Consider the following 17,435-nt stretch of genomic DNA (forward strand, 5'->3'; position numbering starts at 1 on the left):
TTTGTAAATCAAAGTCATCCTTATTATTTTATTTTAGTTATGAAATTGATGTTGCAAAATATGGGTAGGAATTTTGTTTTTTAGTTAAATAGGAACACAGCTATTACATATATAGTCATTTATAGAGAATTTTTTGATGGAGGAAGTATTGCCGGAAGAAAGTAGAGAGAAAGGCGGGAGTAAATTCGATAACATTGAATATAATGGCAGATGATGATTGGTAAGGTGGAGAAAAAGAAAATGTGGCTACCGATAAGGCTAAGTAAAGAAAATTAGTTGAAGGAATTTTAGAGATAATTTTGAAAGGTTTCTATTTATAGTATTTTAAGAATATAAGTTACAAAATTGATAATTAATAAAAAGTAATGAAAGGCATTAATAAATTTTATTAATTATGAAAGTATTTTGTAGGTGATGTGTTATTTTTGGTTGATTGGTTTCCTGTTTTCAATGGGTTTTGATTGTTTTTGCATAATCTACTTTCAGAAAGGACATTTACGGGGTTTTCTCTGCGTTATCTTTGATGTTGTTTAAGTTTCTCGGGAATTTATAAACATTTATCAGGCACTCGTGCTGTAGCAGCTTAGCAATCAGCAAGGTCCTTCCTTGCAAAATATAACATTTTATCAGGCACTCGGCCATACATCACTCCATTTACAACATACTCAATTTAACTTCAGAAAAATCCCTTGTTTCATTCTGGATATGGTAATTGATGGTTTTCTCAAACCACACACCCTTTTCAAGATATTTGTCACAAAAGCTAACTTCCCCACTAGCACGTATGGTCAATGCTGCTGTACTCCTTGTCCCACAAAGCCCCTGAATCCCACAAAACGCATGATATATTAGTTAAAACGACTCTAGGTTTTTATCAGCTTTAACGTTATTTTTCATAAATTTAATAGAAGGGTGGTTTAGAACTAGAAATTTTACCTGAGGAGTGTCCATTTCAACAAATATGGAGCTAAGGTTGAATTCCATGTCGAGAGCACAAATGCCAGGTAACTTACTCTTATCAGCTTTCACTTTGTCCTTCATAAGTTTCTCAATCATTTCTTTCACGTTTACTTCATTTTTGCCATATTTATTCATCATCTGTCTAATGCTTTTACGTAGCCGCAGAGCCTGCAGAGTGAAGACTGGAAGTAATAATTGAAGAATTCCTTGTACTTGTGTGTTTTTTTTTTTTTTTTGCGTAAAGGAGATAATAGTGTACGGTACCTTAGGCACGGGTGAGTCAAGCTTGGCATTTGAAAGAACATGAAGACCTGGAGAAACCTGTTGAATGTGAATGGCTTCCCCCTTTGGTCTGTTGGAGATATAAACCATCGATTTGGTAGCAATATCAGCCACTATGAGGTTAAATCCATTGTATTGATGAGCATTTGTGAGCAGTTGGTCCGCAAATTCCATAGGGCTCTTTGTGCTCTGTATCAACAACAGTTGGCACCATTATTGTTAGTTGAGCTTGCTTGAATAATATTTTTTTCAAGGGCATATAAATACCTTCAAGAAAAGTAGAGGGAGATCCCCGCGGGTCTTGGCGCCGGAAAGGTGATGAAGCTCCAAAACATTGGTAAGAAAAGCAACTCTGCCTTGTCTTGAACAAGCCAACCATGTCCCTCCTGCAACTTCATCTCTTCCTCCCAGTATCTCACAACCATCAACATCCCACCATGCAAGTGCCTTTGTAGGCCTTCAATTCCACCCATAAACAAATAAGAGATATATATAGTAAAGAGAAGAATAAGTGAAGTGAAATGGAAACATACCTGTTGTAGTATTCATCTCTGTTTTGTAACAGAAGAAGGGGATAGAGTGGATGAGCTTGCCAAATAAAAGCGGCAATACACATGGTTCAATTGTTTGGGATTGAGTGGATTGGTTAAAACTCTAGAATGATGGAACAATAGAGAAGAGACTGCAAATTTTCTTCTTTTGGTGGTATTGTTTACGTTTATGCATGCACTTTGCTTTATCATTATTATTTTAAACAGTGAATTTTAATGGTTTAAGAAACCAAATGGCGTTACCCAAAACGATACCCACTGATTTTTTTCAAATAATTTAATTTGATATAATAAAAATTAATTTTAAATATAAAAATCTTGTACGGACGGCTTTTTTGGATAAGAGCAAAGCATATAAGAAATGGCACCCATTTTGAAAGTAGGCGCGTAGAGGATATTTATTCATATAAACCTAAATTATTTTATTAATATTGTTGGACACCATTTTTTTGATAAAACGGGGTCGACTTGGATTTTTAAAATGAAAACGAACAAGGGAGTCGCCACCAATCCTTTTTTGATAAGGTGTGATCGGGCCACCTTGAAAAGTGGTTCTTTTTAATAAATAATTTAATTTTATTAAAACAGCGATTTTAGTCCACTAAATTCAGAAAAACAGGTTCAGGAGTCTTTTACGTACGAGGAAGGATTAGCACCCTTGTAACGCCCAAAATTGGTACCTAGTTGATTAATTAATGTCTTAGTGTCGAAGATTGAAAACTTTAAAGAGATTCAAAATACGATCCTTGTATTAAAAACTTGTATAAATCAAATTACATGTTAAGACCCTCTCATTTCAGAGAGAGAAAATGTCATACCTAATGAGTTAGGGCATGATATTTCACCTCCTTAAAAATGAGATTGTTTGAAAACTCGTGCAATAAAGTTTAAAATGATATTCAATTGTTTAAGTCAGATGAAAAAAATCGCAGCCCAATACGTTAGGACACAATTTCTCAAAATTCTAAACATTGAATATTGCCTTTATTATTTTTTTAGAAAAAATCCTCATCTCGAGAAAACAACGTGTCATATCCAATGCATTAGGACACAACGTATTGAATTCCCGATAATGAGCTTTTTATGTTTTTTTATTAAAGATCATTCTCGATTATTTAGATTCAACAAAGAAAATTGGAACCCAATACGTTAGGACTCAATCCTCTCGAATCTAAACACGAAATTTTGCTTATTTGAAAGTCGAAACTTATACGTCAAGATAAATTAATCTAATTTGAAATAATAGAAATAAAACACGAGGTTAATATGCGTAACAAAATAAAAATGAATACGATGATGTAAACATAAATAACACGAGCAATAACGACGAAAATAAGATAAATAAAAACGAATTAATCATGCAAGATAATAAGTAGATAAATTATTCGAATAAAATAAGCATAAAATAAAAAGTAGAAACCGCGTGAAACAACGAAATCGTAAAAGAAATAGAATATATAAAATATATATGTATGTGTATAGACATAAAATTATGAAAATATGGAAAATCATTGTACGTGTACATATTTTAAGGTTATTAAATATAAAAATATGTAAATATGTAAATATATATATATATATATATGTATTTAAAGTTATGAAATATAAAAAATATAAAGGTATGCATACATATATATTTGTTTTAAAAAATTAAAAATATGTACGTATATGTATATATTATAAAATGTATGCATGTATATATATATAACAAAATTTGAAATTTAAAAGGTAGATAGGAGTAAATAATAATAATAATACTAATAATAATAATAATAGTACTTTTAAGGTAAAAAAAGTCATGATAAACAATGAATAATAACATGATATAATAAAATAATTATATACATATAAATATTTTATAAAAAGAAATAAACAGATGAATATATAAGTAGGAATATAATGATAAAGTAAAGAAAGAAATATAAAGAAAAATAATAAAATAATAAAATAATAATAATAATAACAGGACTAAATCGGGATAAAAATGAAATTGAAAGGTTAAAGCCATAATAAAATGCACAAAGAAGGACCATAATGAAATGGCGCAGAAGTGCGAAGGGCCAAATGGGAAATAAACCCTATTTTTAGGCCATGCGTCCTTTCCTCAGTGGTCCAACGAATTGAGGACCAAGATGAAAACAGCAACAAACATGCAGTCCAAATTACAAAACGAGGCAAAAAGAAAAAAAGGACTGAATCAAAACAATTGATAATGCGGAGGGGCCAGATAGGCAAATAACCCTTTAAATCAGAAAACGTGCGGATCCTGGCTGTGCCAGGTCGGGTAATTGGGTCTAACGCAAAACAACGTCGTTTTGGCCATGGTTGCTTAAGTTCAAAACAACGCCGTTTTATGCTTAGTAAAAATGTTAAAAAAACCCCAAAAAAAATCAGTTTCATCTCATTTTAAAAAACAAACAGAGAGCTCTTGAGCCCTCTCTCTCTCAGGCCTTAAATCCGGCCTAGGGTTTCGGCGAGCCTCCGCCGTAGCGCCGCCGCGGACGGCGGCAGGAGGCACAAAATTAGACCTTTTTGGTCCCTTTTTGAAGCCGATTGCCTCTAGGACACGGATCCAGGGCCAAATCTCGGGAAAAATCAGCCCAAGACTCGAAGAACGAGGGGAAACCACTCGTCTCCTCTTCCTCCAGCGTTGCGTAGGTAAGGTTTTTTTTATTTCTTGTTTTTTGGTTATTTAGTATAACAAAAATAAGAAAAAAAACATAAATAATACAAGAGATTCGAACGCAAAAAGAAGAAAAACCTCTGATTTCTTTTCTGTTTTGTTTCCTTAATATTTTTCTAAAAAGCCCTATTTTTCCTTTTTACAACCTTCGGCTTTATAGCCGAGAGAAAATAAAACAAAATAATTTTTGCTATTGTCTAGTCTTGTTTGCTTCTGCTTCTCTTGTTGAGTGTTTACAGGTGACCATGCAGAGTTGCAGCGGCAGCAGAGGGCGTCAAACGCACATGGTAGAAGGTCACGCGGCGCTAGAGAGGGGAGGGAACCCTAGGGTTTTCTGAAAACACTTAAGTCTTTGGGCCACTGGGCCTCTCTTGTATTTGGGCTCAAATTTTATAACTTGTAAATTGGTCTGTAGTATTTGGACTTCGGATTTTTTGACTGTTTATTTTTTGGTTTTATTTCGGGCCGGGTGAAATATGGGCTTTACAGATGCCCCTCTTTGCTCGTTGTCGTTTAACGAGAACAGAGCAAAGACTAAGAAAGACCAATTTTACCCAGTCTCACCGAGTCTTGACTTCTTTGGGTTCTTCTTTTCTTCAAATAGCCTCATTCCAGTCTACTGGGTCTTGTTGCTTCAATCCACTTCACTGCACTTCAGAGAGATCTGACTTGTAGCTTTAATCTTCTTCGCAGCAACTTCAGGGGGAAGAGATTCGTGGTTTTAGTCTGCTCCACTGCAACGTCAAGGAGATAAGACTTGTTGTTTTAACCTGCTCCACTGCGACTTCAGGGAGATAATGTTTGATATGATCTACTCTACTGCAACTTCAGATAGATGAGATCTATTATTTATAGCTTTAATCTGTTCCAATGTAACTTTAGGGAAATAAAATTCGCTATCTTCGATCTGCTCCACTACTGCTTAGGGAGATAAGATCTACAATCTTCAACATACTCCACTGCTGCTCAGGGAGATAAGGATGGTGTCTAAATCTGCTTCCCTACTACATTGGGGAAATAAGATTCGCCGTTTTCGATCTGCTCCACTACTGCTTAGGGAGATAAGATCTACAATCTTCGACCTACTCCACTGCTGCTCAGGGAGATAGGATTGGTGGCTTAAATCTGCTTCCCTACTACCTTGGGGAAGATAAGATTCGCCGTCGTCGATCTGCTCCACTACTGTTTAGGGGGATAAGATCTACAATTTTCAACCTACTCCACTGCTGCTCAGGGAAATAAGGCTAGTGGCTTAAATATGCTTCCCTTACTACATTGGGAATATAAGATTCACCATCTTTGATCTGCTCCACTGCTGCTTAGGGAGATAAAATTTACAATCTTCAACCTACTCCACTGCTACTCAGGGAGATAAGGCTAGTAGCTTAAATCTGCTTACTACCTTAGGGAAGATAAGATTCACCGTCTTCGATTTGCTCCACTACTGCTTAGGGAGACAGGATCTACAATCTTCAACCTACTCCACTGCTGCTCAGAGAGATAGGACTGGTGGCTTAAATCTACTTCCCTACTACCTTGGGAAGATAAGATTCGCCGTCTTTGATCTGCTCCATTACTGCTTAGGGAGATAAGATCTACAATCTTCGACCTACTCCATTACTACTCAGGGAGATAGGACTGGTGGCTTAAATCTGTTTCCCTACAACCTTAGGAATATAAGATTCGCCGTCTTCGATCTGCTCCACTACTGCTTAGGAAGATAGGATCTACAATCTTCAACTTACTCCACTGCTGCTCAGGGAGATAGGACCGGTGGCTTAAATCTGCTTCCCTACTACCTTGGGAAGATAAGATTCGCCGTCTTTGATCTGCTCCACTACTGCTTAGGGAGATAAGATCTACAATATTCGACCTACTCCACTACTACTCAGGGAGATAGGACTGGTGGCTTAAATCTGTTTCCCTATAACCTTGGGAAGATAAGATTCGCCGTCTCCGATCTGCTCCACTACTGCTTAGGGAGAAAAGATATACCATCTTCAACCTACTCCATTGCTGCTCAGGGAGATAGGACTGATGGCTTAAATATGCTTCCTACTATATCGGGAAGATAAGATTCGCCGTCTTCGATCTGCTCTACTACTGCTTAGGGAGATAAGATCTGCAATCTTCAACCTACTCCATTGCTGCTCAGGGAGATAGGACTGATGGCTTAAATCTGCTTCCTACTATCTCGGGAAGATAAGATTCACCGTCTTCGATCTGCTCCACTACTGCTTAGGGAGATAAGATCTGCAATCTTCAACCTACTCCACTGCTGCTTAGGGAGATAGGACTGGTGGCTTAAATCTACTTCCTACTATCTCGGGAAGATAAGATTCGCTGTCTTCAATCTGTTCCACTACTGCTTAGGGAGACAAGATCTGCAATCTTCAACCTACTCCACCATTGTTCAGGGAGATATGATTTGATATAATGACTTCAATTCATCCCACTACAACTTCACGGGTATGGGTAACTTCATTGATCTGTTCTCTGGGGAACATGACCTGTAAAATCCATTTCATGGACCTAATTATGCCTATTGTTTAAAATATTATGATCGGAATGAATCAAAATTTCCTAACTAGATGTGTATGAATGATATTTGTATGAATGCAGAATGTCATGAGAATGATCCATTTTTAATGTTTGGCTTGTCAATCCTTATTGTTCATCAATATTTTATCACTAATGCCTTCTTGTTTAGTCGGTATATTTGACAGAAAAACCAAAAAAATAGTTGCAACTTAGACTACTCTTTCTTAAATGCTTCCAACCCCTAGGTTTGGTTAGTTTTAAACAATAGCCCTGCTTCGAGTCCTCGTACTATGTAGAAACTTTCAGAGTAATATGCAGAACTTCTTTTGCCTGAATATTATCAGTGCAATAATCGTTATTTCAATAAAAAACGCTTGAAAAAGATTATCAAAATGGACAAGATGAAATTTTGTTGAGAACAAAGCTCTAAATAAATGAATCAATCAAGATAGTAAACTTTGCAAAGATACAAACTGAATAAAATGAAACAAATTATCACAATGGATAACATGAAATATTATTGAGAACAAAGGTCAAAATGAAGAAATTAATCAAGATAGCAAATTTTGATAATATAAGAAATGAATAAGATGAAGACAGGTGCCCCAGACATCGTAGCATGAACTTTTCCGCACAAACTCATTGAGAATCCTTTTGAACTTGATATGTATTTATAAGTCCTAGAAGACTGTGTTAATGTCCCAAGATGTAGCATTTCTCTTTCTTGCTAATTTAAAAAGGACAAGACTATCACATGCCCCACATTTGATCAAAATTTGAATTGCCCATTCCTGGGTTTTCAATTCAAGACCCCTTTGGTCTCAAGGTGCCATTTGCGGGTTTTCACCTTCGCCTCTCCCTTTTTTTTAAGAGAAATACTTCTTGATTAAATCTGAATTCACAGGATTAGGTAAGTTCTTGCCATCCATCTCGGTCAAAATCAATGCTCCTCCAAAAAAGGCTTTCTTTACCACATAAGGTCCTTCCTAATTTGGCATCCACTTTCCTCTAAAGTCTTTTTGTATGGGGAGGATTTTCTTCAGTACCAAGTCTCCTTCGTGGAATTCGCTAGGGCGAACCTTTTTGTTGTAAGCTTGCATCATTCTCCTTTGGCACATTTGACCATGACGTATAGCTTGCAGCCTCTTTTCTTCAATCAAATTCAGTTGATCATATCAGGATTGGATCCATTTTGCTTCATCTAGTTTCAGTTCTGATAAAACTCGGAGGGAAGGAATCTTTACTTCAATGGGCAAAACTGCCTTCATTCCATACACCAATGAGAAAGGTGTTGCCCCGGTAGAAGTTCTGATAGATGTTCGATATGCAAAAAGGGCAAATGGTAGCTTATCGTGCCAATCCTTATAAGTCTCAGTCATTTTCCCTACAATCTTCTTGATGTTTTTATTGGCCGCTTCTACCGCGCCATTCATTTTTGGGCGATATGGCGATGAGTTGTGGTGTTTGATCTTGAATTGATTACAGACCTCTGCTATCGTGCTGTTGTTCAAGTTCAATGTATTGTCGAATATAATCATTTCCGGCATCCCATACCGACATATGATCTCTTTTTTTAGGAATCTGCTGACTGCTGACTTTGTAACATTGGCGTAAGAAGTGATCTCTACCTACTTAGTAAAGTAGTCAAAAACTAAGAATATGAACCGGTGCCCATTTGAAGCTTTTGGCAAGATCGGCCCAATGACATCCATACCCCACATAGAGAAAGACCATGGAGAAGTTATGACATGGAGAGGTGAAGGGGGCGCGTGAATCTTGTCTCCATAAATTTGGCACTTATGACATTTCTTGGCATATTTGATGCAATCTCCTTCCATGGTGGACCAATAATATCCGAATCTCATGATCTGCTTGGCCATCGTGAAACCATTAGCATGCGTTCTACAAACTCCCTCATGGACCTCCTCCAAGATTTGTCTTGCCTCTACAACGTCTACGCATCTTAGCAGCACTTGATCTTTTCCTCTTCTATATAAGATCTCTTCATCTAAGACATAATCATTTGCCAGACTTCTCAATGTCTTCTTTTCATTCTCCATCTGGTCGGGATACTCGCGATTCTTTACATATCGCAGTATGTCGTGATACCAGGATTGATCATCTTTTTCTTTTTCATCGTCAATATTGTAACAATAGGCTGGAGTCTCATAAATGCTCATCTGGATAGGCTTCACATCCTCTTGTTTATTTGCCTTGATCATAGAGGCTAATATAGCCAACACGTCTGCCATTTGATTTTCATCCCGTGGGAGATAACAGAAGGTAATGTTATCAAACTCCTCAATTAAATCTAGGACCAACTTTCGATAATTAATCAACTTGGAATATCTTGTCTCCTATTCGCCTTTGAGCTGATAAATTACCAATGCAGAATCCCCATACACCTCCAACACTTTGATTTTACGTTCAATAGCTGCACGAATTCCCATGATGCATGCTTCATACTTCACCATGTTATTTGTGCAATCAAAATCTAATTTACCAGTGAATGGGTAATGATCACCATCGGGAGATACCAAGACTACCCCAATCCCATTGCCCACAGCATTCGAAGCTCTGTCAAAGTTCAGCTTCCAAAAACTGTATTCTTGTAAGTCTTTTTCTGTGGTTGCAACATCATCAAAGCTTCATTCAGGAAATCAAAGTTTAGTGGCTCATAATCTTCTAGTGCTCTATTGGCCAGAAAGTCCGCTATTGCACTCCCTTTTATTGCTTTCTGGTTCACATAGACTATATCAAATTCAGACAATAGAATTTTCCATCGGGCCATTCTTCCATTCAGAGCAGTCGACTCCATCATGTATTTCAGAGGGTCTAGTTTAGAGATTAACTAGGTTGTATGGTACAACATGTACTGTCTCAATCTCTGAGTTGTCCAAATCAGGGCGCAACACAACTTCTCAATTGGCGAATATTTGTCTCGCATTCAGTGAACTTCTTACTGAGATAGTAAATCGCTCTTTCTTTTCGTCCTGACTCATCATGTTGGCCAGGCACGGATCCCATGGAATTTTCAAATATTGTCAAATACAGTATTAATAGCTTGTCTGGGCAAGGTGGCATTAGCACTAGGGCGTTGGACAAGTAATGTTTGACTTTTTCAAAAGTTTTCTGACACTCTTCATTCCATACACCTGTGTTATGTTTCTTAAGGAGACGAAATATGTGGTCACATTTCTTAGTTAATTGTGAAATGAACCGGACGATGTAGTTTAGTCTCCCTAGAAAACCTCAAACTTCTTTTTGAGTACGCGGCGGGGGTAGTTCTTGTAGAGCCTTTACTTTGTTTGGATCGATCTCAATTCCTCTTTCATTGACCACGAATCCTAGTAATTTTCCTGATCTGGCCCCGAAGGTGCATTTCGCTGGATTTAGCTTTAGCTGGAATTTCCTTAACCTTATGAACAATTTTCTAAGGACTTGCACATGTTCCCCTTCTGTTCTAGACTTTGCAATCATGTCATCAACATAAACTTCATCTCTTTATGCATCATGTCATGGAACAAGGTTACCATGACTTTCTAATACGTTGCCCTCGTATTTTTTAGTCCAAATGGCATCACTTTGTAACAGAAAGTTCCCCACATTATTATGAATGTGGTCTTCTTTATGTCTTCAGGATGCATTCTAATTTGATTGTACCCGGAGAAACCATTCATGAAGGAGAACAGTGAGTAACCGATTATATTGTCCATTAAGGTATCAATATGGGGCAACGGGAAATTATCCTTGGGACTGGCTTTGTTCAGATCTCTGTAGTCCACACACATTCGCACTTTCCCATCTTTCTTAGGAACAGGGACTATGTTGGCTACCCATTCTGAATACTTGACCACCTGTAAGAAACCAGTATCAAACTGCTTCTTAACTTCTTCTTTTATTTTCAACAAGACATCAAGTCTCATCCTTCGAAGTTTTTACTGAACTGATTATATTCTTTCTTTATGGGGAGTCGGTGTACTAATATATCAGTGTTTAACCCGAACATCTCTTGATAGGACAATGCAAATACATCCTTGAATTCTTGGAGCAACTCAATGAGAACTCACTTCATCTCTGTGTCAATGCAAGCTCTAATTTTCACTTCTTTTCCCTCCCCTAAGCTCTCAACTTCTACCGACTCTTTATAAGGTAGGATTTGTTTTTCTTTTTTTTTCTATCATTCTTAACAAATCAAGAGATAAGTTACAGCCTCGATCATCTTCAAAATCCTGAGAATCCTCTATACACATGTCTTGCTCAAAAGGGAACTCTAAGTTAGTAGCAGTGTCACTTATATCATTAATATTTGGGGACCTATTCTTGAGGTGAAGGAAAAGTCAAAGAAAAAGAATCTAAGAATAATTATATGCACAGTATGTTTATGAATGGAATGGAAAGAATAAAAGAATATATATTTCATTAAAATAAGACTTTAGACATATGCCTTTTACAAAAGATTCTTGTTGCTCTCGGGCTCAGAGCAACAAGTGTGTTCCAATATTACTCTGAATTGACTTTAAAAGTTACAGAGATCTCCTCTGCAGTCTAATTATTTAGAATGCTTCTCGACTCATAAGGGCGAATGCTTGATGAATTCCCTTCTTCCACCTCTTCCTCGCATATTGCATTGATGCTCAGATTCTCCAATATTTCTTCTGCAATTACCTTTCTCGATGTCATCTGCTCAAAGTGAATAGTTCCCCCTGATACGAAAGTTCTGGATATGTGAGGGATTATCATGGACTTCCATTTAATCTCTTCTCCATCCAAACGCGCTTTTCTCCTTTCCTACTTCTTTTCCAACTCTTTCCTATTTTGCTTTGCATTTGGCTTATATCCTAAGCCAAAGCAGTCTCATTTGTCCATTAATCTGGGTACCTCCACCCTCCCTTAAAGGTATTTCTGGAGTCTTTTTTCAGGTGGAGCCCCTTTTCCAGCCATCATTTGTAGGCCCATCCTCGTTGTTCTGGATATTCTGGGTGTGGGGGTCTTACTCCCTTCAACAATAAAGGTTGCATTTACAAATTCCAGAGATCGGAATGGACATTCAATTATTTCTTCTTCTATCTCAAAATACGATGCGTCACTCGTTATAGTCGCAATGATGTCCTCCTCTGCATTGATCGTCACCAGCCGTCCGTCCATTACCAACTTCAACTTTTGGTGCAGCGATGAGGGTACTACTCCTACTGAATGAATCCAAGGCATTCCTAATAAGAAATTGTAAGAAGGCTTGATATCCATTACCAAGAAATCTACCTCGTACGTGCTTGGGCCGATTAAAAGGGGTATTTCAATTCTTCCCATTACTCTTCTTTCAGTACCATCGAACGCCCTCACTATGTTCTGGCACGTTTTCATATGCAAGCTGTCCACGGGCAACCTATTCAGGGTGGATAACGGTAAGACGTTTAGGGCTGATCCATTATCAATTAATACTCCCGACAACGTGTACCCCTTGCAGCGGGTTGTAATGTGCAGAGTTTTGGTCGATCCCATGCCTCCCGATGGTAATTCATCATCATTAAAGAAAATGAAGTTATTAGCACTTATGTTACCAACCAGACGGTCTAACTTGTTCACAGAGATGTCATCAGCAACATAAGTTTCATTTAATACTTTTATTAACGTGCTGCGATGTGCCTCTGAGCTTAAGAGTAATGCTAGTATCGAGATACGAACAGCTGTTTATGTAACTGCTCTACGACACTATATTCGCTGTGTTTTAAGAATTTTAAAAACTCCCTAGCTTCATTCTCCGTTACTAGCTCGTTGATATGTGATTCAAATCGGACTGCCTTTTCTTTTTTCTGTTCGACCACCACAGCTTTTCCTTTTATAGGCTCTGTTTTTGAAATTGCTGGATCGTAACGCTTTCTGATACGTGTGTAGAAGCCATCATAATTGTTCTCTTCTGAAGCATTTATTGGGTTTCCCTCTCCTGAAGTTGTCACATTACAGCCATAATTCCAAGGAACCCTTTTGTTATCATTATAGGAAATGGGTACAAGTTTTTGGATTATGACTTTTGGTGGTATTTGTATCCATGCCTCATTGCTTCTTGGCTGTGAAATAATCACCACTGGGTGATTGACCTTTTGGAACCTTTCTACGGGTCCCTCATCTGAGGCGCAAACCTCTATCTCTTCAAATCCCTTGATCTCTTCATAAAATTCTATCTCCTTATTATTCATCAGATTATGTACCATGGTCTTGAACTCTGTACATTCCTAGATGTTATGACCCTCATTGGTATGGAACTCAGAGTATGTTCCTGCCCCTTTAGGCCTTTCATCTAAATCTCGTGTGATTAGACCCCTACATACTATCTGTTTCCAAACACATTTTATTGGGGTTCTTACTTCCATCACGTCTACCTTAATTCTCTTACATCCACCCTCAGCTATCGCATTTACTCCTTTGTCAGAATGATTAGGTAACGGGTTTCCTGCTACATTAGATGCTGAGAGGTCATCGAGCTTTATAATACCCATTTTAATGAGTCTTTCGACCAACTTCTTGAATGCAGTGTAATTTTCAATCGAATGCCCCGTTATCGCTGCATGGTATTCGCACTGGGCGTCTGCGTCATACCACTTAGGGAACGGGGGTTGCATGAGTTTCAGATAAGAAGGGGCTACCACATGTGCATTAAACAGATTTTGATACAGCTCCCTATAAGTTATTGGGATAGGCATAAAATGGAGTCTTTCTGACCTCGAATTAGGCTCTTACCTCGGGGGGCCTTCATGACTAGCTGCTACTGTCCTTGGCGGGCCAATGGTAATTGGCTTTGAATATCCCTTGTTGTCTGCACTTACATTATTCACATCGCCTTCTTTTTTCCTCGAGGCCGATCTTTTAGAGTTTTCTCCTGCATCTATTTTACCATTTCTTACCGTATTTTTGATCATTTCATCGGTCATCACTATATCTGACAAGCTCTTAATGACGCTTCCCAACATATGAGTGATGAACAGGGCATTTAAAGTATTGATGAAAAGCATTTTGGTCTTTTTCCAGAAGAGGCGGCTGGACTTGAATTGCCACTTCTTTCCATCTCTGGGAATACTGTCTAAAGCTTTCATTTTGTTTCTTCTCCATGTTTTGTAGTGTGATCCTATCAGGTGTCATGTCCGCTACGTGGCTATATTGTCTCATGAAGGCTTGTGCCAAATCTTTCCATGAGCTAATTTGGAAACGACTCAGTTGGTTATACCATTTGGCCGCAGCTCCGATCAAACTGTCCTAGAAACAGTGAATTAACAATTGACCATTGTCGATATATCCCGTCATCCTCTGATAGAACATGGTGATATGGGCTTCAGGACAGCTAGTCCCGTTATACATTTCAAATTCGGGCATTTTAAACTTAGGAGGGAGAACTAAGTCAGGGACCAAACTCAGGTCTTTGGCATCGATCTTGCAACGGTAATCAATACTTTCCATTGCTTTGAACTTTTCCTCTAGCCACCTACACCTATCTTCAAGTTGCTTCGATAAATCCACCCTTACTTTCTCTACTTTCGTTACATCGTCTAAATCAGGGACAATGGGGTTGGTTGGGACAGGCACTCTTTGCGGACACATTTTCGGTTGTGTCTGAGTATTCGTTGGGGTGAAACTTGGAGGGTAAACAGGGTCCTCATGATCAACTCCAGAATTGATTACAGGGCTCTTTCCTTTATCATTCCCTCAAGCCAATAATTGTGCCAGTTGGCTCATCATAGGTTTTTTGGGATTCTAGCACGTCTTGTTAGATTTTATCCAATTGTTCTTGCACCTTATCTTGCATTTCTTTTTGCATTTGTTTCAACCTTTTGATCCATTGCCTTTGTTTTCTTTCTTGTGTCGTAAGGATGTTCCAGGATAACTGTCATAGTTTTAGTTTATTAGGGTCTTTTTATTATACTTGATGCATATAATGAAATGTAATGCAGATGAATGAAATGAATGCAAAAGGAGGTAATAACTCTGATTCAATTTTATTAGAAAAACTTTACTAAAAAATAAATTTCTTTACATAAAATAGATTACATATACGACTTTGCCCTTATACTCAAAGCCTTGACCTTTCTAAGAAGCCAAACTAGTTCTCGGCCTCGGCCCGATTCTGACTCATACTTCGAACTTAATACATCAGCCTGAACTGCTAGGGTTTGTAGATGATCAGCTACTTCGCATATTTAAGCCACTGCCTTACCCATAATATAGTCTTTTTCTCTATTCTGATCTTAAGACCGACGGGACTGCTCTTGCCACTGTTCAATACCCCTCTCAAGAAGCTCTATTCGGAGTTTACTGTTTTGTAATGCTTCCTCGAGCTCTCCTACCCGTCCCTTCAATTCTTCAATTTTGCCTAAGCTTGCTTTTAACTCGATCGTAGAATTTTGACTATGGTAATGGTGAAACGACTTTTCTAACTCAGTTACTCGAGCTTTCAATCCTATCTTCTTGTTTTGGCATTCTAATAGACTTCTTTTCCCATTTGATCAACTTTGGTCTTTTCCTCTTGGATTTCCTGTCACCATTGCTCCGACGTCTTACCCAAATTGGCATTCTTATTGACCTACGCAACTTCTTGTAATCCATCTTCAAGTTGTCCAAATTTTCTTCAGCCTTGTTCTTTCATTTTCTCCATTTGTCGGTCTCTAACTTTTGAACGTCGACATCTAGTCCTAGTTGCATTTTTTCTTCCTCTAATTGCTCTATTTTCTTTCCCAACTCCAAATTCCTCTTTTCAAAATCCTGCTTTATGATTTCTATCTCAGATGGGACTACTTGCAAATACTCCTCTATCAGTCGAATATCTTCGTCTCTCAGCCTGGAGAAGACATTTAGATCAAACAAATCTTCTTCTCCAAAATTGCTGGGACAGGTGTGACTCTCTTGTCCAGTCGATCAAACAAATCTGTAACTGCTTCATCAACGTACCCTAGCGCTCTAGTAAAAATCATCAATCCATCAATGCCTAAAGCAAAAACATCGACCTTCTTCTTAGTATCAATATGTACTAAAATCAAATCACGCAGACGCTTTCAAGGGACACATTTGCTATCTCCCTTTTGTTTGACCCGCGCTGAGACCCATTCTTCACTCATTCCTAAGATATTCATTAACTTTTTTACAAAAGTCGGGACGTTGATGGATTTAGAATAGACCTTATCTACCAAGATTCTTGGGCAACGTAGCAGAGTCGTATATTCCTCTATAGTAGGCACCAAGTCTACCTCCCCAAAAATGAAGCAGCTATAAGCGAAATTCTAAAACTGGGCCAGAGCTCGAAACAAATGCTCATCCACCTTAATATCCAACACAAAGGGCAAATCACCATATGTAACATCCTGATTTTGGGCCTAGTCGGAACAGTGGTTTCGGGACCACAAATCCGATGAGGAAAAATTTATTTTTCTTATATTTTTATGGTCTATGATTTTACAAAATGATTTCATGAAAATTTTGTTCAAAAATTTTGACGTTTGGGCACTCAATTTAGTCAAAAAGACTAAATTGTAAAAAGTGCAAAAGTTGAGTTCTACATGTTAGAAGTGTCCAATTGTTATGAAATTTTAAATTGGAGGTACTTATATGGTAAATAGACCATTGGTTAAGTTGGTAGACAAAAATGTACATGAGATAAGTGAAATAGAAAATTTTTAAGTTAGGGGCAATTTGGTAATCTAGTAATAAAAATAATTAAAAGGGAAAAAGATGGAAAAAATCATCATCTTCTTCATTAGAACGAAATCAGCAAGTGGGGAAGCCATAGTTAGGGTTTTCAAGCTTCCAAGCTCCATAGTAAGTGATCCCAAGCCCCGTTTTTAATGTTCTTTACGTTTTTTAGATCCCGATAGCTTAATTTAGCTTATTCTAGCAATAATTTAACCCAGGGTTTTTATTTGGAAAAATAACCATAGGTGAAAAGTGTTTATTTTGATGTTTTATGATAGAATATGAAGCTATAAATTATGTTAAACAACTTTTGCTAGCCAATTTTAAGTGAAAACGAGTAAAACGACATAATCGGTAAAAATACCTAATGTTCATAAGTACATGTTAGAGTGAGAATTTGATGTTACCATAGAAGGGAAAAATGTTCAGCAGGTCATAAAACATAAGAATATGAGATGAAGTTTAATTTCCGGGCCTTGGGGCAAAAATGTAATTATTCAAAAGTTTAGGGGCAAAATCGTAATTTTGAAAAAGTTAGAGTCGAGGGATGTTTTGATGAATGTGAGTATTAAGTAAGTTAAATTTTCTATTTTAGACCAAGAAGAATGAAAATCGAGGTTAGACAAAGAAAAGAATAAAGTTGAAGACTAAGTTGGTGAATTGGGCTATATTCGGTACCGAGGTAAGTTTACAGTAAATAAATGCAATATTTCAATAATTATTATTAATGCTGTTATTTTCCA

At 37.5% G+C, this 17,435-nt stretch overlaps 1 protein-coding gene across 1 annotated transcript; it reads right to left on the bottom strand.

Annotated features, from left to right (window-relative positions):
- Positions 1–438: 438 nt before the first annotated feature.
- Positions 439–1,896, bottom strand: LOC105783540 (uncharacterized). The gene is made up of 5 exons (XM_012609063.2): positions 1,776–1,896; positions 1,510–1,699; positions 1,225–1,431; positions 937–1,128; positions 439–822 (listed from the first exon to the last, which is right to left on the bottom strand). Exons 1-5 carry the CDS (start codon positions 1,856–1,858, stop codon positions 655–657), a joined length of 840 nt encoding a protein of 279 aa, XP_012464517.1. The 5' UTR covers positions 1,859–1,896; the 3' UTR covers positions 439–654.
- Positions 1,897–17,435: the final 15,539 nt, after the last annotated feature.

Source organism: Gossypium raimondii, chromosome 1 (genome assembly GCF_025698545.1).
Source record: "Gossypium raimondii isolate GPD5lz chromosome 1, ASM2569854v1, whole genome shotgun sequence".
Classification (NCBI taxonomy): domain Eukaryota; kingdom Viridiplantae; phylum Streptophyta; class Magnoliopsida; order Malvales; family Malvaceae; genus Gossypium; species Gossypium raimondii.